General features: G+C 36.8%; 1 protein-coding gene across 5 annotated transcripts in view; it reads left to right on the plus strand.

Annotated features, from left to right (window-relative positions):
• Positions 1 to 22,828, plus strand: part of Ankrd12 (ankyrin repeat domain 12) — a 117,000-nt gene that overhangs the window by 19,366 nt on the left and 74,806 nt on the right. For 3 of the 5 annotated variants that reach the window (XM_041631918.1, XM_041631917.1, XM_041631919.1), the window contains exons 2-5: positions 9,211 to 9,348; positions 11,963 to 12,110; positions 16,763 to 16,831; positions 21,346 to 21,492. The exons of 1 other annotated variant lie outside the window; for it this stretch is intronic. In XM_041631918.1, coding sequence (XP_041487852.1) covers positions 9,262 to 9,348; positions 11,963 to 12,110; positions 16,763 to 16,831; positions 21,346 to 21,492 — 451 coding nt within the window. In that variant the 5' untranslated portion in view covers positions 9,211 to 9,261. The remainder of the gene's footprint in view (positions 1 to 9,210; positions 9,349 to 11,962; positions 12,111 to 16,762; positions 16,832 to 21,345; positions 21,493 to 22,828) is intronic. One more of the 5 variants, XM_041631920.1, reaches the window with a different exon arrangement.

Raw genomic sequence — 22,828 nt, forward strand, 5'->3', positions numbered from 1 at the left:
TATTTTCAATTTTTAAAAATTTTATTGCTAGAACTAGAAGTTCAGCTGTCACTGTAGCCTACTTGTTTTTGTTTACTCCCTTGCACTCTGGTAGTTTTACTTTTATCTTTCTGTTGGCTAGCCTATTGGTTGTTTCCTTTGCTATACAGGTTTTTAATATTATGCAATCTCATTTATTAACTTTTATTTTTTTGAGATATTATTTTCAGAAAGATTTTGTGTCTGCCATTATCTTCTTGGTCTTTTTGAGATAGAGTCTGACTCTTTAGCCTTGGCTGACCTGAATTTGCTATGTAGACCAGAATGGCCTTGGAGAGATCCCTGCCTATTTCTTCTTCCTAAGTGCTGCTAGGATTAAAGGTGTGCACCACCATGCCCAGCTTGTGCCTGTACTTGATGAATTTGCTCTGAAAGTTTGTTTCAAGTCTTACTTAATGGGTCTTCAGCCCATTTTGAACTGGTGTATGGTAGAATGACAGGTAGGAATCTGGTTTCATTTCTCTATATGTAGTTACGTCCATATTTCTGAGGACTGTTGTTGAAGAGGTTGTTTGTTTTTGTCTTTTCGACACCTTTGTTGAAATCAAGTGGCTGTAGCTGCTTGGGTTGTTGGTTTGTTTGCCTTCTGTTCTATATCTATCCTATCTTGTTAAGTATAAAGTCTTGGACCTAATTTACTGTCTGTCATAACTTGTTTTCTGCATCTGGTAAACAAGGAAAACCATAACTATCTAGTCTACAATTCCTTTGGAGATCCAAGAAGGAAATACTATTAACTGAGTAAGCAGGGAGTGAAAGCAAGCAACTTCAAAAAAAAAAAAAAGTGAATAACGACAGAAACAGTTGGCTACCTGGACAGTCAGATACTCCAAAGTTCCTCTACAATTTTGGAGTATCCATCTTCGGCCTACAGGCCTAGCATATCCGATATTTCCTGTAAAGCAGGATAGTCTGAAGGTCTGTCCCTCTCTGTCTTGACAATGTTTGGCAGTCACTTTCTTTTGTGTACTGCTTGTCCAATTAGGATGGCATACTGTCAGCAGGCCCAAACGTTCCTGTAACTCCAGCTTCAGGACACCTCTGGCCTCAACAAGCACTTGAGTGCACATAAACACATATAGATACACACATAGTACATATAGTGATCGATGCCCCTTATCATGTGGATCTTCTGACATGAGACAGGTTTTGCATTTCACTTTAAGAAGCAAGCTTGGGTTTAGAGGAGAGCCACACTCCAGCTCCAAAGCCAGTTTTAATCTTTAATTGGACTGTGACTACAAAAAGACCATTTGCATTATGTGTCTGTAGAGAACAACATAAACAAACATTTGGAAAGATTATGAAATTTTACCCTATTGGAAATGTGATATACCAATAGGCCAATTTTCTTCTTTTCCTGAGACATTTTTTTTTCTGGATTATTTGTCCCTCTTTTTCAGGTGTCTTATTTGTCCACTGGTCTTCAGATTCCTTAGCTGGATGCTGTTATTCTCCTGAAAACCCAGAAACAAAACACTTTCCCAACCCTAATTTTGGGGAGATTTTCTTTTGGCAGGTTATTATCTGATCAAATGAAAAGCATTTGTTACTTTTAAAGGTTAGTTCAGATTAAAAGGTCATGATGTTTGATGAATTATCATCTCTTCTAATTAAGAGGTGTCTCTTGTTCAAATTGAATCTTTGTCAGTTTGGGTGGTATCCATAGCTTTTCTTCACCTGTCGAAACTAAAGCAAAACTCCTTCCCCAATGTTAACACATGTCCTGGTTTTCATTCTGAGGTCAGGACATCTTTCAAGTATATCAACTGGTTTAACTTTGTAGTTTTTTCTACTATCTACCCAGTGTCTCTTCGCAGCTGCTGTTCCTTTCTCACTAGCATTTAGAAAATTCAAAGTTCATAAAGCATTATGTAGTCTATTTCTGGGAGTATTTATCATCCCTTTCTGTTTATGTAACATATCCTTTAGAGTATGATTTGATCTCTCTATAACTGCTAGGCATGTAGGATTGTGTGGCATACCTGTACTGTAATATGCTTTGTATTATAATAGACAAAAAACTGTTTCATTTTCTTAGAGACATGTGCCAAAGCATTGATGCCTACTTATAATAAGTCTCAGCCTACTAAAAGATATAAATGGAAGATTCTCCCACAGGGAATGTTAAATAGCCCCACTATGTACCAGTATTTTCTAAGTCAGCCATTAGAAATAATATGTAAGCAATTTCCTGAATCTATAGTTTATCATTACATGGACGACATTTTGCTATCTGATTCAAATGTAGATACTTTAGAAAGAATATTGAAGAAGTAAAGAAAATTTTGTCATGTTGGAAATTACAAATTCCTCCTGAAAAAAAAAATTCAAAAAGGAGATTCTGTTAATTATTTAGGCTGTCAAATATCTTTACAAAAAAGTAACCTCAGAAGGTGCAAATTCGGAGAGATGAATTGCAGACTTCCAAAGATTGCTAGGAGACATTTCCCAGCTATAGCCCATTACTGGAATAAAACCTGATGAATTGATTCATAAAAAAAAAAAAAACCTTAGATGCTGACAAGGACTTAAATAATCCCAGGGAATTATCATCTGAACCTGAGAGAGAATTGACTTTGATTGAAGATCACATTTCCAAGAGGGTAAAATTTCATAATCTCCCCATATGTTTGTTTATGTTGTTCTCTACAGACACATAATGCAAATGGTCTTTTTGTAGTCACAGTCCAATTAAAGATTAAAACTGGCTTTGGAGCTGGAGTGTGGCTCTCCTCTAAACCCAAGCTTGCTTCTTAAAGTGAAATGCAAAACCTCTGTCTCATGTCAGAAGATCCACATGATAAGGGGCATCGATCACTATATGTACTATGTGTGTATCTATATGTGTTTATGTGCACTCAAGTGCTTGTTGAGGCCATAGGTGTCCTGAAGCTGGAGTTACAGGAACGTTTGAGCCACTCAACATGGTGCTAGGAACTGACTTTAAGTCCTCCATCAGAACAGTGTGTGCTCTTAACCTCTGACTCACTTGACATCCCTCATTATTTATTACTGCTCCATTCTCACTGCTTGTTACGGGTCTCTTTAAAATTACCTTATCTTCCTTTTATTTTAGTAAGTCATGTATTTAGATATTTTCTATTTCTTTTAGAATTTTCAATTTTGTGGAATATACATTTCTGAGATATGTCATAAAGATTTTTAAATTTCTTGATATGTATCGTAATGGCTTCCTCATTAATCTTACTAAATTGAATCTTTATTTAAAATGATATATTACTTTTTATTTTATGTCCTGGAATGCACTGTATAGACCAGGCTGGCCTCAGACTTACAGAGATTCACCTGCCTTTGTCTGCTGGATAAGATTAAAGGCATGTACCATCATGGTTGGCACTTTCTGGTTTCTTTTCTCTTACTTTGTTTTTTCAAGATAGGGTTTCTCTGTGTAGCCCTGGCTGACCTGTAACTCTCTATGTAGACCAGAGTGGCCTCGAACTCACAGAGATCCACCTGCCTCTGCCTTCCAAGTGCTGGGATTAAAGGTGTGTGCCACCATGCCCAGCTCCAGTATGCTTTATTAATGTAGGTCCGTACAGATAAAAACTTTCCTCTTAGGATTACTTTTTTTTGTATCTCATCATTTTTGATATGTTTTGTTTTTATTTACATTCAGTTTTAGAAATTTAAAAAATTCTTTTTGATTATTTTCAGTCACCCATTCATCATTTAATATTATTCAGTCTCCATGTGTTTGTATATGTTCTATTGTCTATCTTGCTATTAGGACAATTTTATTTTGTTGTGACCAGATGTAATAAACAGAATTATTTCACTTTTCTTTTATTTCTTAAGACATTCTTGGTGTTCTAATATGTGATCTTTATTTAGAGAAAGTTTTGAGGGCTGTAAAGAGGAATATGTATTATGCAGTGTTTGGATGAATTAATTTAATGACTCATGGTGGAGGTCAGAAGACGTGACTTGTGGCAATCACTTACTTCCTAACTCCAAACTCAGGTTATCAGGCCAAGGGTGAAATATTCTGTTCATGTCTGTTAAATCCATTTGGTTTACGATGTAATTTTATCCAAATGTTTCTTTTGTTCATTTTTTGCTGGGATGATCTGTTAATTGTTTCAAGTCATGCATTGAAGTCAGCTATTGTAACTGTGCTGGGTTAGTTTGACCTTAATATTTGCTTTATGAATTGAGTACACATGTGTTTGATGCTTAGATTTGTAATGTTCATGTCAGTGCAGAAAACACATGTCTCACCTAAAGAGAATAAGAGATAGTATTTTATTTAATTATTTTATTATTGTTGTTATTTTATTACTTAAATACCAATCCAAATTTCCCACTCCCCTCTCACTCTCTCCACAGACCCTCCCAGCCATCCCCCAATCTTTTTTTTTTTTTTTCGAGACAGGGTTTCTCTGTGGCTTTGGAGCCTGTCCTAGAAGTAGTTCTGTAGACCAGGCTGGTCTTGAACTCACAGAGATCTGCCTGCCTCTGCCTCCCGAGTACTGGGATTAAAGGCATGTGCCACCATCGCCCAGCTTACCCCCCAATCTTAAGAGAGGGCCATGTACCTCGCCCTGTGGAAAGTCCAAGGCCCTCCCTACTTCAGCTGTACCACTCTTGGGAATATACACAAGAGATGCCCAATCATACTACAAAAGCATTTGTTCACCTATGTTCACAGCAGCAGTATTTGTAATAGCCACGACCTGGAAACAACTTAGATGTCTCTCAACTGAAGAATGGATAAAGAAAGTGTGGCACATCTACACATTAGAGTACTACTCAGCAGTAAAAAAAACAATGGTATCTTGAATTTTGCATGCAAATGGTTGGAATTAGAAAACACTATCCTGAGTGAGGTAACCCATACACCAAAAAAACGAATATGGTATGTACTCACTCATAAGTGGATACTAGGCATAAACAAAGGACATCGAGCCTATAGTTCATGATCCTAGAGAAACTAAGTAATAAGGTGAACCCAAATAAAAACATATATAGACCCTCCTGGAAATTGGAAACAGACAAAAATTTGGGAGCATGGGGACAGAGGGTAGAAGAAAGGGGAAAAGGGGGGCGTTGAGAACTTGAGGGAATGGGATAGTCAAAATGGAGAAAGGACAGATACAGGAGCAAGGAAAGAGATATCTTGATTGAGGGAGCCATTAGGGAGGTAGCAAGAAACCTGGCTCTAGAATAATGCCCAAGAACCCACAGGGATGACCTCAGCTAAGACACTAAGCAATAGAGGAGAAAGTGTCTGAACTGGCCTTACCCTGTAGTCAGACTGATGATTATTTTAAATATCACCATAGAACCTTTGTCCAACAACAGATGGGAATAGAGGCAGTGACACACATCAGAACTCTGGAGTGAGCTCCTAAGATCCAGTTGAAGAGTGGAAGGAGTGAGAGTATGAGCAAGGAATCCAAGACCACGAGGGGTTCATCCACTGAGACAGTTTGCTTGAGCTCACCAACTCCAACTGGACTGGGAGTCAACTCTGAAGGGGGTTGACAGTTGGGGCAGACTGAGGGGCCACTGATAGTGACACTGGAATTTGTCTCTACAGCATGTACTGGCTTCTTGGGATCCTATTCTCTTCGGATGTAAGCCTTGCTCAAGAGAGTTTTATTCTGGAACCATTTTGACTGACCATGATCCAGAAATACAGATTTAGGTTACCCCAAATTCCATGTTCCAACATGGAAGCAGTTTCATGAAGTTTTATAGGCTAAATAAAGTCATAAATCCAGGCAAGTTGAAAATACATTTATAAGTATGTCAAAGAGATGGTTACTGCAGGATGGAGGAAGCTTTTTTTATAAGCCTTATGTGTTATATGATGACATAAGATCTTAGCTTTTGGGTTTGTCGAAGGTGCAGTCTGTCGATTTCATAAATTTCGAAAGGTTTTTATTGTCACATAACAGGATGCTAGTTCTGACAGAGAGATGGGTAAGGAATGGCTGATCAGGGGGTCAAAGCTAGCCCAAAGTAAGATTACCAGCCTGTGAGCCTATAACATTGCTACCTCTCCACTGTTTTATCAGTCTGGCTTTGCAGACACAGTTGTTTTCCAGGAGTGTTCGCTCACAGCCTTGATGGATTGCTCCATTAATAGAATAAAGTGATCTTCTTTATCATTGTTATTAGCTCTGGGTTGAAGCCTCTATTTTGTCAAACGTTAGAATAGTAGCACATGTCATTGCTCCATGTACTTGAAATACCTTTCACTTAAACTCCTTTTCTACTGAGTCATGTTTCTTAGAAGAAACAAATTAGAAAGATTGTCCTTTAAGCCTTTCTGCTCTACTGCTTGTTGACTGGAGCATTAAGATAATGAGCTACCTACCCATCAGGTCTTTCCTGCCCCGGAACTTGAGGCAAAATCAACCCTTCTCCTCTTTGGAAAACAACTAAGAAATGAACCTTTTGTATTTTGTGTAACTACTGCCAAGTTTGGATTAGGACTTTCATTTATTGATTGTTACATTTTTAAAATTTAAAAATATTTATTTATTGTGTGTATGTATATGGGTGTGTGCATGCCACACAATTCACATGTGGAGGTCTGAGAATAATTTCTGGGACTTGGTTCTCTCAACCTGTGTGTGGGTTGTTAGGTTCAGTGACAAGCACCTTCTCTTGCAGGCTTAACCAATATTGCATTTCTTCGTGTTTCTTTTCTTGCCTTTTATTGGGTTATTTGTATATTTTGAACTACTCACTTATATTTTAGACTGCTTTTTATATCTTTTTGTATAGTTTGGTGATTACTCTAATGATTATGATTTACATTAAATCTGTAACTATTTTAAATGTTAAATTTTTTTTAAATGTATCACGATTTTCATTATGTCTTTCTAAGTTTTCTAAGTAAAGGTCTTCTAAGATATAAAATAATGTGTAAACTTTCTGACACACATTCCATCTAGTATAAGATTTTTTGCCCTGAAATCGTTTTTCAAAAAATACTTGTAGCTCTGTGGTGGTGGCATCCATCTTTAATCCCAGCACGTGGTTGGCAGAGGAAGGCAGATCTCTGTGAGTATAAGGCCAGCCTGGTCTATAGAGGGAGATTTCCAGGACAGCCAGGACTAAACAGGGAAGCACTGTCTTGAAAAACAAAAGCAAAAATAACAGCAACAAAGCCTCATGACACTCTTTTAGGTCATTAATAACTTACCTTGATTCATCCACAAAGGAGATAATGTTTTGTCCTCATAGTCTCACTAGGGTGATGTTTGTTATTAAGCAACTTAGTTCTGATTTGAATTGAATGTTTATATTTTTCTGTGACTTGTGATTCTAGCTCCCTAAGCATTACTCATGGCCAGCACTGAGGAAAGTATTTTAAAATGCTTCTGTTTATATGTTAATACTCTGAGCAGTTGAATGCACCAAGACTCACTCAACTTTTTATGTGTAATGCTGAAACACCCATGGAAAGTTTATTTCCTCTGTAAAAGGAAAGATTTGAAATCTGATGATTTTTGTAGGTGACTTTTTTGTTGTTGTTTTGATTTGATGTGGTTGAGTTGACTGTGACTACAACTTACATCCCCAACCAGTTGTTATTGACATTTTAAAAAATCGTCTGTGTGTGTGTGTGCGCGCGTGGATACATGCGTACATACCATAGTATGCATGTAGAGGCCAGAGGGCAGTTTATGGAAGTAGCTCTATCTATGAGTTCCAGGCTTTGAGTTCAGGTTATCAGGCTTTAATAATTGCCAAGCCATCTAACCAGTCCAATTGACAGTGTTTCTTTTCTCTTTTCTTTTTCTTTTTTTGTTTTTTGAAACAGGATTTCTTTGTGTTACAGTCCTGACTGTCCTTTGTCACTTTGTAGACCCGGCTGGTCTCCAACTCACTGAGATCTTCCTGTCTCTGCCTCCCAAATACTGGGATTAAAGGCATGTGCCACCACCACCCAGCAGTATTTTTTGTTTAAATACTTTGTTTTAATTATCTAGTTTTTAATTATTTAATTTCTGTTTTTATGGTTTTTATGATGGTTACTCTAGTGATTGTGATTTACATTGGGCCAGGAACTAACTATATTTTAATTAGGTTCTATGCACATCCATTTTACTATGGTTTTTGTTAGTTCAGTTCGTTCAAGTTATTTTTTTTTACCCTTTCCTCCTTCTCAAAACCAAATGAAGTTTCAAACACCAACAGGACATTTGGAGTGTATAGCCAACTCTACTAATACTACCAAAGTGTCTGAAGTTCAGTAGTTCACATAGGCACCAAAATGGCAGGTCACTTAAAACATGTGATACTCACTGGAAACTTATTGCATGAAGGAGTTGAAAGTAAGCTTGTCAGTCATTGTATTTCTCAATGCCCTTCTTGACCAGGAACCTTAATCTAGTCTACTACTATGCAGTAAAGTTTTTCCATGAGAATATAAATGTATACCTATACTGTATAATATAATAGCTACTGTAGTTTTTGTTTACTTTTTATTCATTTAAATAGCTACATGTGGCTCTTAGATCATCAGAGAACAAAAACAGGTTTAGATTCTTTAGCTTTCTCTTTTATATGTGAAACTTTCTTAGAATTTTTGCTGCGTCTTTCAGCTCCCAAGTCTGTCATAAGTGTAAGCTTCTGAGAGGGTCCTCGCTGGTCACAGCAGGAGAGAGAAGGTTGGGAGAAAACGGTGTATAAAATGACTGTGGGAGCCCAGCACAAGCCAGTGAGCAAATAGCTTGCTAAAGTTACAAGGCAGCTGAGTGTTCAGTGAAGGGAAGAAACTACTCCACAGATTTTATGCAGGTAGAGTTTAATGTAGGAAGATAGGTATACATGACTGATGACACCTACCATGGTTTGCTTGAGTCTGAAGAGAAGCCTGTTTGAAGCTCCCGCATCCACATCATGTTGGAATGAGAAACTTTTGCCACTGCTTTCCACTGCTGCTGCTGAAGGTGGTAGTTCAGAGATGGTGCAATTTACGTCATTCTCCTTCCTGACTTTGGCAAGCCAAAGAGACTTAAACAAGGGAACTTTATTAAAAACACAAATTGATAAATGAAAATGTAGGATATCTTTTTTTGAAAAAATATAGAAACTGAGAAAACTAAATTGTATTAACTGTGACACAAACATTGAGTATATTGTATTGTATTCTTATAAAAATAATGCTTGTATATTTGTTCTTTGCAGATCCAGGATGAGAAGACTGATACAAGAAGCAGCTAGCTGAACAGCTATAAAATGCCCAAATCTGGGTTCACAAAACCAGTTCAGAGTGAAAATTCTGACAGTGACAGCAATATGGTAGAGAGACCATATGGAAGAAAGGTACCAGGCAGCTAGACTTCCTTTACTCTTTGAAACCTGGATAAAAGATTCCCAATGTAGTATTTTTAGTAATTACTCAGAAAAATGTAACATGGATATTAAATGTGTGGGTATATGCACATGTGAATGCAGGTACCCTTGGAGCCAAGGAGTGGCAGTCCAGTCTCCTGGAGCTGAAGGTACCAGCAGTTATGAGCCAACCAGTGTGGGCGCTAGGAACCAAACCCAGGTCCTCACCAAGAGCAGTGCCTGCCCTTAGCCACTAGACCATCTCTCCAGCCCTAGAATTTCTCTAAAAAGGAACTCTCTTTGCACTGTCTGGGTTAATCATGTTTTGCTAAAACATGATTTTTTAAAAAAAGATTTAAATTTTTTTATTTATGTAAATGTATGCCACATGTGTCTGCGTGTCCTTGGAGGCCAGAAAAGGGTGCCAGGTAGCCTGGAGTTGGAAGTACAGGCAATTACAAGTGGTCACATGTCAGTTTTAGGAATTAAACTTGAGTCTTCTGGAAGCGCAGTAGTACATGCTTGTTAACTGCTGAGCTGTTATTCCAGCCCCAGAATGTTATTTTCTAATGACATTGAATTTGATTTGACAATTTTAAGATTTTTATATTTCCTCAATCTGTAATTTTTTGTCTTGGACTTTTTTAAATATTAGATTTCTTTATTTTAGACCTGGGTTGGATAGATTGTAATTTTATTTTTATGTTTACTGTATTGTTTGTATAGAACAGGCAATACCTGTTCCTTGAATTATCTTGTTAAAGTTCTTATAAAATCATGAAAGGGTACCATTTTTTTCTTCTGTTGCCGTTTCTGTTTGTTATCACAGCATATAGATGTGGAGGTCAGAGGACAATGTGTGGAATCAGTTCTCTTCTTCTACCATTGTCCTAGGGGTCACGCTCAGGTCACCAGCCTCAGTCCTAAGCTCATTTACTGCTGAACAGTCTTGTCAGCCCCATACACCTTTGTAAACAAACCTTTGACAGGACGTTTTGTTTTGTTTTTCAAGACAGGATTTCTCTGTGTATCTCTGGTTGTCTTGAAACTTGCTTTGTTACCAGGCTGGCCTTGAATTCATAGAGATCCTCCTGTCTTTGCCTCTCGAGTGCTAGGATTAAAGATGTGCGCCACAACTGCACCTCTGTGGTCAAGATATATTCAGATTTTCTTTTCTTTTCATTACCCTTTTTTTGTTACTTTTTTTTCCCTGGAAACAGAGTCTTTATGTTGAAACACGCATGTAGACCAAACTGGCCTGGAACTCAGAAATCCACCTGCCAAGTACTAGGATTAAAGGCATATGCCACTTTGTATGCTCAGTTTCATTACTCCATTTTAGTGATGCATATTTTCTAGAAAAATTATAATATACATATACATATATATAGACTTTAAGGTTTTTATTTATGTAAATTAGAAATAATTGTCTTTTTAATTTTATTATTCTCTTGACTAACATTTAAGCTCAGTTCCAGTGATTATCATTTTCTCGTCTCTCTTTCTGGCTTTTCTCCTCTCCCCTCTCCTCTCTTTACCTCCCCTCCCCTCCTCTCTCCTCCCCGCCTTCTTCTCCTTCCCTTCCTTTCTCTTCTTTATATGTAATACATTTAGATTATATTTAGGTATTTGATTTTGTTATATTCAAGCTATCTTAGTGTTATTTAAATTTTCTGTTGTTATGAAATAACCTTGGGAAAATGTTAAAATTAAGCCAGGTTGGTGATTCACACCTATAATCTTGGTTTTGGGGAAGCTGCAGTAGGAGGGTTACTGTGAGTTTGAGTCCAGCCTGGGCTACCTAGTGAGATCTTGTCTCAAAAAAGTAAAGGGTTGAGGGATGCCTTAGTTAGAATTACTGTTGATATCATGAAACATGATCAAAATAAACTTGGGAAGAAAAGGGTCATAATTCACTCACAGTTTTATAACAGTTTGTTATCAAAAACCCTGGGGGCAGGAACTCACACAGGGCAGGAAGCTGGAGGCAAGAGCTGATGTAAAGGCCATGGAGAAGTGCTGCTTACTGACTTGCTCATCATGGCTTGTTGAGCCTGCTTCCTTATAGAAGCCCAGGGATTTCACCACCCTCAATGGGCTGGACCCTTCCCCATCAATCAATAATCAAGAAAATGCCCTACAGCTGGATCTTATGGAGACATTTTCTCAATTGAGGTTCCCTCCTTTTAGGTAATTGTAGCTTTTGTTAAGTTGACATAAAACTAACCAGCACAAAGGAGATTTAATTGTTGAAGCTCTGTTTTAAGTCATTGATAACATTATATTTTTATATTTTAAAAATTCCTTTACAGAGTATTTGAGAAAACGTATAGTCGGTGTGTGTATATGCATGTGTGAGCGTACACACACGCGCGCATATGCAGTGCCCATGTAGGTCAGAAGAGGACATTGAATACCAGGAAATGGAGATACAGAGATGTGAGCTGCCATGTGGAGCTGGGAACTGATCCCAGGTGCTCTGCAAGAACAACAAGTGCTCTTGATTTCTGTGCCGTCAGTCCAGCCCAAATAATAAAGAGAATTTAATTTAAAATTTCATATTGTTTAGCTAATATTGATATAATTTTATCTTTTTTTACACTAGAGTAAAGACAAGATTGCGTCTTACAGCAAAACGTCAAAAATTGACCGAAGTGATATGGGCAAGGAAATGAAAGAGAAATCATCTATGAAACGTAAACTGCCTTTTGCCATTAGCCCATCAAGAAATGAAGAGCGAGATTCCGACACAGGTAGAATAATTTATTTTCTGATAAACTCACCACATTCTTAACTTTGGTTTCTTTTTACTTTTCTGTGCACCACTCCTCTTGACATTTCTACTCATAAAGACTGAGTATTTCAGACTGCTCATGGGGGCAGAAGTATTTCTGTTTATCATCCAAACTATGGTTTCTAATAGATTTAAAAAAACAATGTCTATATTCTTTACTCTGAATATTTATAATAAATCTCTTAGCATGTTCAGAACTTAGTTTTAGGGATTCATTTCACTAATGAAAATTGTTCAGTAAGATAAACATTATTAATATTTTGTATATATGAGAAAAAGGTGTTGCATTTTTTATTGCCTTTTGGACACAGCAAAAAAGTTTAGGCATTTTTGATTTACAAAAAAGGAGAAATATGTAGTACCTCCCAAATGAGGCTAACTGCTTAATTCATACTTATTTTATTTCTCAAAACTCCAACATGTCAGGGGTCACCAGATGTACATAAGGGTGCTAGCTACCAAGCCTGTTACCTAGATTCAATCCCTGGGACCTACATGGTGGAAGGAGAGAACTGACTCTCCAGATATATGTGCCATGGAGTGCATGGTGGATGTCTTAGTTGGCGTTCTGTTGCTGTGAAGAGACACTATGACCACAGCAACTTTTATAAAAGAAAACATTTAATTGGAGCTTGCTTAGTTTTAGAGGTTTAGTCCAAGCATGGAAGCACACAGGCAGCCATGGTGCTGGAGAAGTAGCTAAGAGTTCTGCAGCTGGGTCCTCAGGCAGCAGGAAGAGAGAGACTCTGGGCTTATAATGGACTTTTTATAGCCTCAAAGCCCACCCCCAGTAACACACTTCCTTTAACAAGGCCACACCTCCTAATCCTTTCAAGTAGTGCCACTCCCCTGTGACCAAGTGTTCAAATCTATGAGCCTGTGTAGCCATTTTCATTCAGACCACTACAGGGGTCATGGGCACTCGTGCATGCATGCAGATGTTTGTGATTGTGTGTGTGTGTGTGTGTGTGTGTACATGTGTAGAAGTGCTTGTGGAGGCCAGATGTCATTGTTAAGTGTCTTCTTCAGTTGTTTTCCAACTAATTTTTTTTTTTAAGCTTGAGGGCAATTTTACTAATGTTTGAAAGAATGTCTCCTCCAGCTGGCCACTCCAGCAGGACAGGCAAGCTATGATCTCAGCAGACGGTGGGAGGAGGAAATTTTGGTATTTGATCAGTGTTATTACCTGACAAGATAATTTGGCTTCTGTGTAAATTCTGTTTTTCATTTTCATAAGTACAATTTTTCTTCCACATTACCAACTTCAGAGAATTATGACCTTGAAAAGTGATGTAGTGTGATTCACTTTGTGACATAGTAATTAAATGTGACAGAATGAATCAATGGTAGGTAAGGATTTATTTGTGTGGGTTTTTGTCTGTATGTATCTCTGTACCACATGTGTTTGATACCTATTGAAGAGTGCATCAGATAGAGCAGAACTGAAGACAGTTGTGAGCCACCCTGTAAGTGATGACAATTGAAACTAATTCTTGGTCAGGCGGTGGTGGCACACATCTTTAATCCCAGCACTGGGGAGGCAGAGGCAGATGGATCTCTGAGAGTTCTAGGCCAACCTGGTCTACAAAGGTAGCCCCAGGACAGCCAGGGCTACACAGAGAAACCCTACCACAAAAAACCAAAAGGGGGAAGAAAAAAGAAAGAAAACAAGTCCTCTGGGAGAACAGCTAGTGCTCTTAACTGCTGAACCCTCTCTTCATCCTAGCTAAGGATTTTGTGATTTAATGCAATGAGAACACTAGACATAGTCGAGAGTTGATTCAACTCAGCAATGTAAGATGAAACTAGATTCCTCTTAGTCTTTCTTTTCTACCCCCTTTAGCTCTTTTTCCTTAAACATTTTCCCCTTAGAGTTAGTTGAATGCTCAACTTCTTGTCAAAAGGGAGCACTAGAGTGTATTTCTTCCCATGAGACTTGGTCCTTTATTAATGAAATGACCTCCTTAGAAACTGCAACTTCTAGTCAGGCGTGATGGTACCTGCCTTTAATATCACAGCACCTGGAAAGCATAGATGAGCAGATCTCTCTGTGTTTCAGGCCAACCTGGGATACATAGAGGACTCTGTCTCAAAAAACCAAGAAACTTTAAATCTGCTGCTATTGATTAGTATCCTGAACTTGCATGAGAATACTGAAAGCCAAAACCTGATGGTGTTTGTCACTTTGATCATGATTTGGGTATTCCTAATATGAAAGGGAACACAAATATAGGGCAGATGACTTTTATAATGTTTTCACTGTTTATAAAGTGTAATAAACTGATGAAATTTTGTACCTTTAATAATTACTAAAAATTGTTTATCTATTTTGAAATAGGGTCTTATTATATATTCCTGGCCAGCCCGGAACTCACAGAGATCCACTTTGCCTCTTCTTCCTGGTTGTTGAGATTAATGGCATAAGCCACTATGCCTGGCATTATTAAAAGTTTCTAATAAATCTAATAAGTATCCACTACCAATTCTACAATTATACTAACTTTTTTTTAAGTCTCATGCCATCCAAGGGAAAGTCATAACACCATATGTCGAAGTACTAGACAGCTGTCTTTGATGCCCTGTATGAGGCTCTTTCTTGACTGCTAAACTAAAAGCCTACAGTTGTTTGATGAGGAGTAGTGTCATCAAGACTGTCTTTGTAGACTGTGGTTTTTTTTTTATATCCTGAATCACTCCTTTATTAAAAGGGGGCCTTCTGATTCTTCATGTTTCTCCAAGATAATACCTAGCCAAGAAGCCTCCAGCAGCTTACAGATGTCCCAAACTCAAATAGCATTTGAAAGGACGTGGTTTTACTTATGATAGTCCTAATATTCTATAGAGATGAACTAGTAGTGCTTATCATTTCAGTTTGCATAAGTATCTAGAAATATCATACATATGATATATAATTGTGTGTGTATATATGTATATGTATATATAGTCTCCTCTTGGTAAACATCATTTGTTTGGCACTGTTGTGTTTTCTCTTGACATTTAAGGCAGTGTGATTCAAGAAAATTCAAAGAGGCACAGTCTGGTCCCAAAGTCTATGATCCCAAAGTTGTAGACTATGTTAAATTTTGTGAATGAAGCCTTCTCTGTCAGCCAGCCATAGAAATTCACCTTTCCTGAGGTTGTGGATGTTACTAAAGGGCTTACCTTAAAGTGACTCAAGCAATGTGGAGAGAATAACATGTTTTACAAGATGTGTGTGTGTATGTGTGTCTGTGTGTGTGTGTTAGTGTCTCTGTGTGTGTGTGTATGTGACATGAAAGCAAGAGAACTATTTTGGGAGAAGAAAGGGGAACAAAAAGGGTAAGGGGAGAGAGATGAGGCATCACAATTTCCTTTATCTACAGAATATAGATTTAAATACAGACATGTTTCTATGACATAGAAGTAGTAGAGGGAAGAACATGGGGTCATGGCGAACAAATAAAGGGAGGGCCAGTGGAATATTATGGGAGTGTGAACATTAGCAAAACATAAATTACTTGGGAGGGAGTGGCAGAGGCAGATGAATCTGAGTTAAGAGGCCAGCCTGGTCTATATAGTGAGTCCCAGACCATCCAAGGCTATGTGGTGAGACCTTGTCTCAAAAATCATTAAATACGTCAGTGAAGCCAAGTAGTCTATGGAAGTCATTTAAAACCTGGCTTATTTTTATGTGAAATGTTGGATTTTTTAAATGTAATTCTTACGTAGTTTGTGTAATACATGTTCATCGAAAGTCTTGTCAAGTTGCTTTACATCTGGTTAAAGGTTATTTTATTAATGATCCCCTTTTCTTGAACAAGCCTTCTAATTACTAAACAGAAAAGTTTAAAGTTCTCATATATTGTAGTCTGTGATTGTTTTCTAATTTGTTTTTCCCCAACATTTGATTAGTCATACTTAAGTTGTTAATTCTGTGTGTAACAATTATTCTGGAAAGGTACATATGTGTCAATAAACCGAGGCTGTGACTATAAGAATAGTAAGTTGTGAGTTAAATGTCTTACTTTTTAAAAGTATAGGCAGCTCTGTTTGTATCATCAGAGTTCTCGATAGCTGTCTTAAATTGGTAGAAGTCCATATTCTAAGCCTAGATGATAGTTTTGGATGATCTCTGTCTTCATTAGTAAATGCGGCAGTAATTCCTATGACTGGAAATGAGTACAATCTGTGAACAGTCTGTGGTCTAGGATGATACTGAGATCCTAGATGTTCTTTTGACTTGGGAGTAATTTTGGCCGTCATAGAAAATAAGTTTGATTCATCTTACTCAAAGACAAATTCTAAACAGAATTTGGTGATAAGAACATTGTCTCTCATATTGACAGAATTAAAAAAATAGCATCAAAAGAGCTATACTTAAACAACATCACAGTGTTATTGGTTTACATTTCTGAACTTTAAGGTACTCTGATTAGAAAACTGAAATGTTACATGTTGGACAAACCTGTATTTTAAATGTCATTTGTTGTTCCTAAATACTATTTTGAGGTAAAGCCAGTGATACATCATTGCCTAATTAACTGATGGTCTTTTAAAAATATTGTTACATTGAATTCTGCATTTCCCTTGGTATGCTTTTTTTCTTTTCTCCTCTCTCTTTTCATTCTGTAGATTCAGACCCAGGACATACAAGTGAAAATTGGGGGGAGAGACTTATATCTTCTTACAGGACATACTCAGGTAATTAGATTATCAGGTGTTCCTGTTTAGCCAGTGGATTTTGTCATGTTTATTTGAGTAGTGTACTATAAGTGACTTGTTTTCAAAACAGTTTATAGATATCTTTGCTAAATTAAATGAATTTATATGAATCCACCAAAAATTTTCAGCTTTAGAGTCTTTCCTAAGAGAGGATGCCGAGGCTCCTGGTCTGCCTTGTTGTAAATCCTTCCCAAGTGTACTCGTGTGATAAACGGCATTAGCGTCCTTGTTTAGTCAGGTGATTTCTTCTTTTAAAATAGATATTTAAAAAATAGTATTCACTGAATTCTGTGGTGTTTATTGATTTTTGCTTTACATGCAGAATTTAACCATAAGTGTATTAAAATATGGGGTCACCTAGACAAATGCCCCCCTCATTAACTGTGTTAGAACTTCTCTAGTTAGTTACAGCTTCAGTTGTTTGGGATTCATAATTACTCTAAATAAAAAATATAGGAGAGAAACTCCCTCATTCTAAAATAAAGAATAAAACTAATTGTTTTTGAAATAAGGCCTCTTTGTGTAGCTCTGGCTAGCCTAGAACTCTTTGTAGATCAGGCTGGCCTCAAACTCACAGAGATCTGCCTGGTTCTGCCTCCTGAGTGCTGGGATTATAAAGCATGCTCCATCATGGCAAGCAAGACTAGTTATTTTTGACTGATCTTTTCTTTCTTCTTAAAATTAGACTGACATTCATCTTTGAACTTACCAAAATGAAAATCTTGTATAGCCTTTGGGAATTTCTTTCTAATTTTTAGCATATGACACTTAGCTATAGAAATTGAACACAAACCTACAGTTTCTATATGTATTTTGTTTATCTTACAAATTTGGGGAACTCTCTAGAGGTGGGGAAGAACTAATTTCATCCTTAAAGTTACCTGAAATCATTAAGGTGATAAGTTCCTTGTGGCTGTGTTTGCTGTGGCATCAGTGTGCCTTTCTAAAGCTGAGCACCAAGGCTGACCCAGGCCTGATGAAGTAGACCATGGTCTGCCTGCCACTGCTGACGAAGGCACAGTCACCTGCTCATAGCGTTTTTAGTACCTGGGCTTAATGGCAGTGCCCCTCTCCCCCAGGATGCAATAGTCATACTACAAATGTGATGAGTAAGTTATGCTCACCTGCTCCCATTGTCTTACTTGGAAACTACTTCACTGGGAAATACTTTATTCCTTAATTTTTGAGACACTAATAGGTTTATGAGCCAAGTTTTCCAAGAAAAAGTTTTGTCCCTTCTCTGCGGTAACTTTACACTTAATTGAAAAGTGACAATGTTGAGTGTTGTGTTTATTCTGACCGGAAAAGGAAAAAGCACTGATCTTTTAGAATGTGAGAGAGGCATCTCTGTTCCTGAAGCTCTGAATGCTAAGAAAGGACAGAAAGATTGATTTGATGGAAAGAGCATTTTAGTTTTTATTTTGATTAGTATTAGGTAAATTTCTTATAGAGTTTTCCTTAAAAGTCTTGAAATAGAATTTCAGTTCTGTGGCAGACAGCGCTAAATGATGGTATTTGGTTGTACCTGTGTTTAAAGTTTTGACTCGTTATAACAAATGAGTATATGTTTTAGTTACTGAGAAATGGAGCACTTGACTGGAGATACAACTCCGTGGTTGAACTCTTACACAGCATGTGTGAATTTCTTAGATTTGGTCTCCAGCTACCCCACCTTCAAAAACAAACAAGCAACCATGAGAACTGTCTAGCTCCTTTTCAGAGAAACAGTTGCCATCACTGTCTACTTAACGCCCAGTCAGACGAGGCTTTCGGAGTGTAGATCCCACATAGTCCTGTGATGATTTCTAAGTTTACAAACTGTAGATATGTGGCTGCATACTTTAGACCCAAACACTCAGTAGATAGAAGTCAAAAAGTTTGCAAGTTGGAGAGTGCTAGATTGTACAATGAATCCTGTGTTATTTTGGGATATATAGTTTGGTCCTGTCTCCAAAACAACAACCACCAAAACCACACAAAAAAATTAAAAATAATAAATTTGAAATATAAACTTTAGAATATAGTAGTCTGATATTTAACTATTTAAAAATTTAATGTAATTGTCTCAAATTTAGCTATACCAGCCACAGTTCAGTTCACTTTCTTTTCCTAGTTCATGTAAAATGTAAATTTTTTGAAGATGATTATGGTAACTCAAAGAAAAAAACTAGTTTATATTGAATGCAAGTGTAAAATTTTTGTTTTAATATTTGGAATACATCCAATTTGTCTTTTTCCGAAGTACTTACATATTTGATCATTTGATATAATCAAGTATATACACTTTAGAGTGTCATCCTTTTTGTGTGTGTAGTGGGGGAAGAGGCAAAGTCTTACTATGTAACTTTAGCTGATTTAGAACTATGAAGATCTGGCTGGCCTTTAACTCAGAAATCTACCTGTCACTGCCTTCCCAGTGCTGGGATTAAAAGCATGCACCATCATATTCAGCATGGAGTGTCTATATATTTTTTAATTATATTAAAATGCACAGTTTTGCAAGTAATAAGCAATGCATCTAGGTGTGGTAATCCACACCTATAATCCCAGCACTCCAGAGGCAAGGGCGGGCAGCCAGTCTGTCACAGGTTTAAGGTCAGCCTAAGCTACAAAGCAGAAACCTGTCTCAGAAACCACAAGAGGAAAGTACTGGTAGGGTTCTACTCTTGTTGCCAGGTTGTATTTCTTTTCTTAGAAACATTTTTCAACATTCTCTTAAATTTTTTGTATATTAGATTAAATTAAATATTTTGATTCTAGGAGAGAAATATATTCACTGTATTTAAATATTGTTATCAGTTGAAAAGCCATTCGAAACAACAGTAGTTGTTCCTCCCTAAACATTAGAAAACAAAGATCTATAGAGAATCATTAAGACAAAGTGTCTGTATTTCAGGGGAGAAAAGTGTTCTCCAAAGATATCTTTAAGGCTTTGTAATAACTTTAGTGATAGGTTAAATATTGTGCTAGATTGGATTTTTGTGAAATCAGTTCATTACTGGTGATAGTATAAGAAAGATGAAAATGAAAGATAGATATATTAATGAGGTTGTTTTTGTTTTTGTTTGTTTTTAGTAAGTCTTGAAACATTTGGTTTGTTTGGACAAAATAAGCCATTCAACATTTGGACATAGTAGCAGTTCACAGAATGATTTGAATCATTTGTGAGCAACAATGTTTAAAATATTAAGACCTCATTTTTCTAGATCATTCCAATACCAGTTTTTTCTAATTAACTGGAGAAGGTACACTGAACCAATCATTAACTTCTTGTGTCTATAGATAATATTAGATTTTAATTGATTTTTTTTGAAACTTACAAGATTTACTATTATTTAATTTCTGCTAATTTCAAATTTTATTAATTATTTTTGTAGCTTCTTTTTTCAAGTACCTCTAAACCTGAATTTTAAATTCCAGAAATAGGTAATAATTAGACCTTTGATTCACTTTTTCCTGGTATCTGAATTAATTCAGGTGAATTCCTAAAAGAAAAAAGACATCTGTATCTCGTACCCGTACCATCCAGTGCAGCCTGAGCTCATTCCACGTAACTGGGAGTACTTTGTGTTCCTGGAAGGATTTCTGAACAGTTAAAACGGACTTCTGTGGTAGATTGGATCTCTTTGAGAAGGACTTTGGAAATTTCTGGCTCTTTGCAGGATATGTTTTAACTCCTAACGACACAGAATCTTTAGTTGTTCATATTTAACTTTGATTGCTATCATTCCATGTTCAGCTTTCCAGTCACTGCAGGGAAATGATTTGGTGGCTTTTCTTCAGTAATTGTTCTTTTTGTTGAGACTTGTCTTAAATGCTTAGCCTCTTGCAAGATTGTACAAGTAATTGGTAGAATTAGGACGATAATTGTAAGGCTCATTGGTATTTAGGCTTAGCAATAATGCTAGATACTGTGTGAAAGAGAATTTTACACTTGGCTTTTTGTCCACAGATTCAACTGATTACAGATAAAAATACTGAGAAAAAAAAACTATAGAATTTTTTGTCATTATTCCCTAAACAATGCAGAATAACAATTATTTCATAGCCATAATATAACATCTCATGTTATAAGTAATTTAGACATAATTCAAAGCGTATGAGAGGAGTCACATGGGTTATATACAAATCCTGAATTTTATCTTAGAGAGTTGAGCAATTGCAGGTTTTATTACCCATAGTACTAGAAACAGTCCTTAGAGATAGCAAGAAACAACTCTACTAAGGACTATTTGAATTGTTGTTGAAGATTTTACACTTTAATAGAACAAACAGTCAAAATTAAAATGTTCCTAGTAGTAAATTTTTAACAGAATCAAGAATATATTTTTCTAGAACTTTCAGGAAAATATTGCTTATATAAGTCTAGCAGTTTTGTCTGGCTACCTCTAGTATACACACATTGTCCATATGCACACATAGCATTTACCAAAGAAGTTGTCTTGAATATTTATATTTGTTTCCAATTCTTACATATTTATTAATCGTTACAGAAAAAGAAGGTCCAGAAAAGAAGAAAACAAAAAAAGAAGCTGGAAGTAAGAAATCCACCCCAGTTAGCATTCTTTTTGGTTACCCACTCTCGGAACGAAAGCAGATGGCACTTCTAATGCAGATGACAGCAAGGGACAATAGTCCAGGTGATTGACATTTATAGTAATTGAGTTAATGTGTCTTAGTTGACCTAGAGTCTGGGTAACTTTCTTTAACAATTCTTTTCTACTAATTTGAGTTCTTATCCTTTATTGAATTTAATCAGCACTATTCATATCAGTTTTTAATTTTCTTGTTGTTTTTATGACATTTCATTATTGTATCCTTCAGTGGGATTACAAGGTCTGTAAGAGCAGGATTTCTTTATACTTACTGGGCATTAATTAAATAGTTACTAAATAAAACAAGGGATTTGAAATTGAATAATCAGCTTGAAAAATTTGCAAGTGGGATTCTATTTTATTTTTTGAATAGGGCTTACTTTAAAATTTAAGGATTTTTTAGAAAATTATTTATTTTTAAAAAAGAGAAATTTTTATGTGCATTGGTGTTTTGCCTGCATGTATGTCTCTGAAGATGTCTCATTGGAGTTACAGACAGTTGTGAGCTACCATGTGGGTTTTGGGACTTGAACCCGGGTCTTCTGGAAGAGAAGCCATTATTACTCTTAACCTCTGAGCCCAGAAAATTATTTATTTTTTTATGAGTCTGTACATGCCTTTGTATGTGTGTGTGACTGACCATTTGTGTGCACCACATGCATACAGCAGCCAGTGGGGATTAGAAAAGGGTGTCAGGCTGGGTAGTGGGGATACACACCTTTTATCCCAGCATCAGGAGGCAGAGGCCAGCTTGGTCTACAGAATGAGTTCTGGGACAGCCAGGGAAACCCTGTCTTGAAAAACCAAAAAAAAAAAAAAAGCAGGTGTCAGATCCTCTGGAACCTGAGTTACAGACTGTTGGGAGCAGCAAGTGTGTGCTGGGATCTGAACCCAGGTCCTGTGCAGGAGCACCCGGTGCTCTTAGCCACTGAGCTATCTCTCCAGCACTAGTTTATAAAAAATAAAATTTGCTGTTTTGATTACTCCCATTGTTTCTTTTTTTTTTTAAAAAAACCTTTATCTCTCCCATTTGAGGCTATGTGTTCGCTAATATAGGTATTTGAACGTTTATTTACCTATTATGTGTATATATGCACATGCATGTGTATACATGGTCAGAGGACAGCTTATGGGAATTGGTTTTCTCCTGACATGTAGAAGCTAGGGATTGAACTCAGATTGCTAGACTTGGTGGCAAGCACTTTTATTCTCTGAGACAACTCATTGTCCCAGCATTCATTATTTCTATCCTAACTTGGTAAAGATTGGACAAACAAAAGATGTGCTAAAACATTTTTATAGCTCTCTGAAAAGGAAAGTTTTTCTCATCCTTGATGCTTATCCCCACCCACTATAGCTAGCTTTTCACTATTGGGGAGTC

Source organism: Microtus oregoni, unplaced genomic scaffold (genome assembly GCF_018167655.1).
Source record: "Microtus oregoni isolate MIOR12 unplaced genomic scaffold, Mior012 000038F_ref0000394, whole genome shotgun sequence".
Taxonomy (NCBI): Eukaryota; Metazoa; Chordata; class Mammalia; order Rodentia; family Cricetidae; genus Microtus; species Microtus oregoni.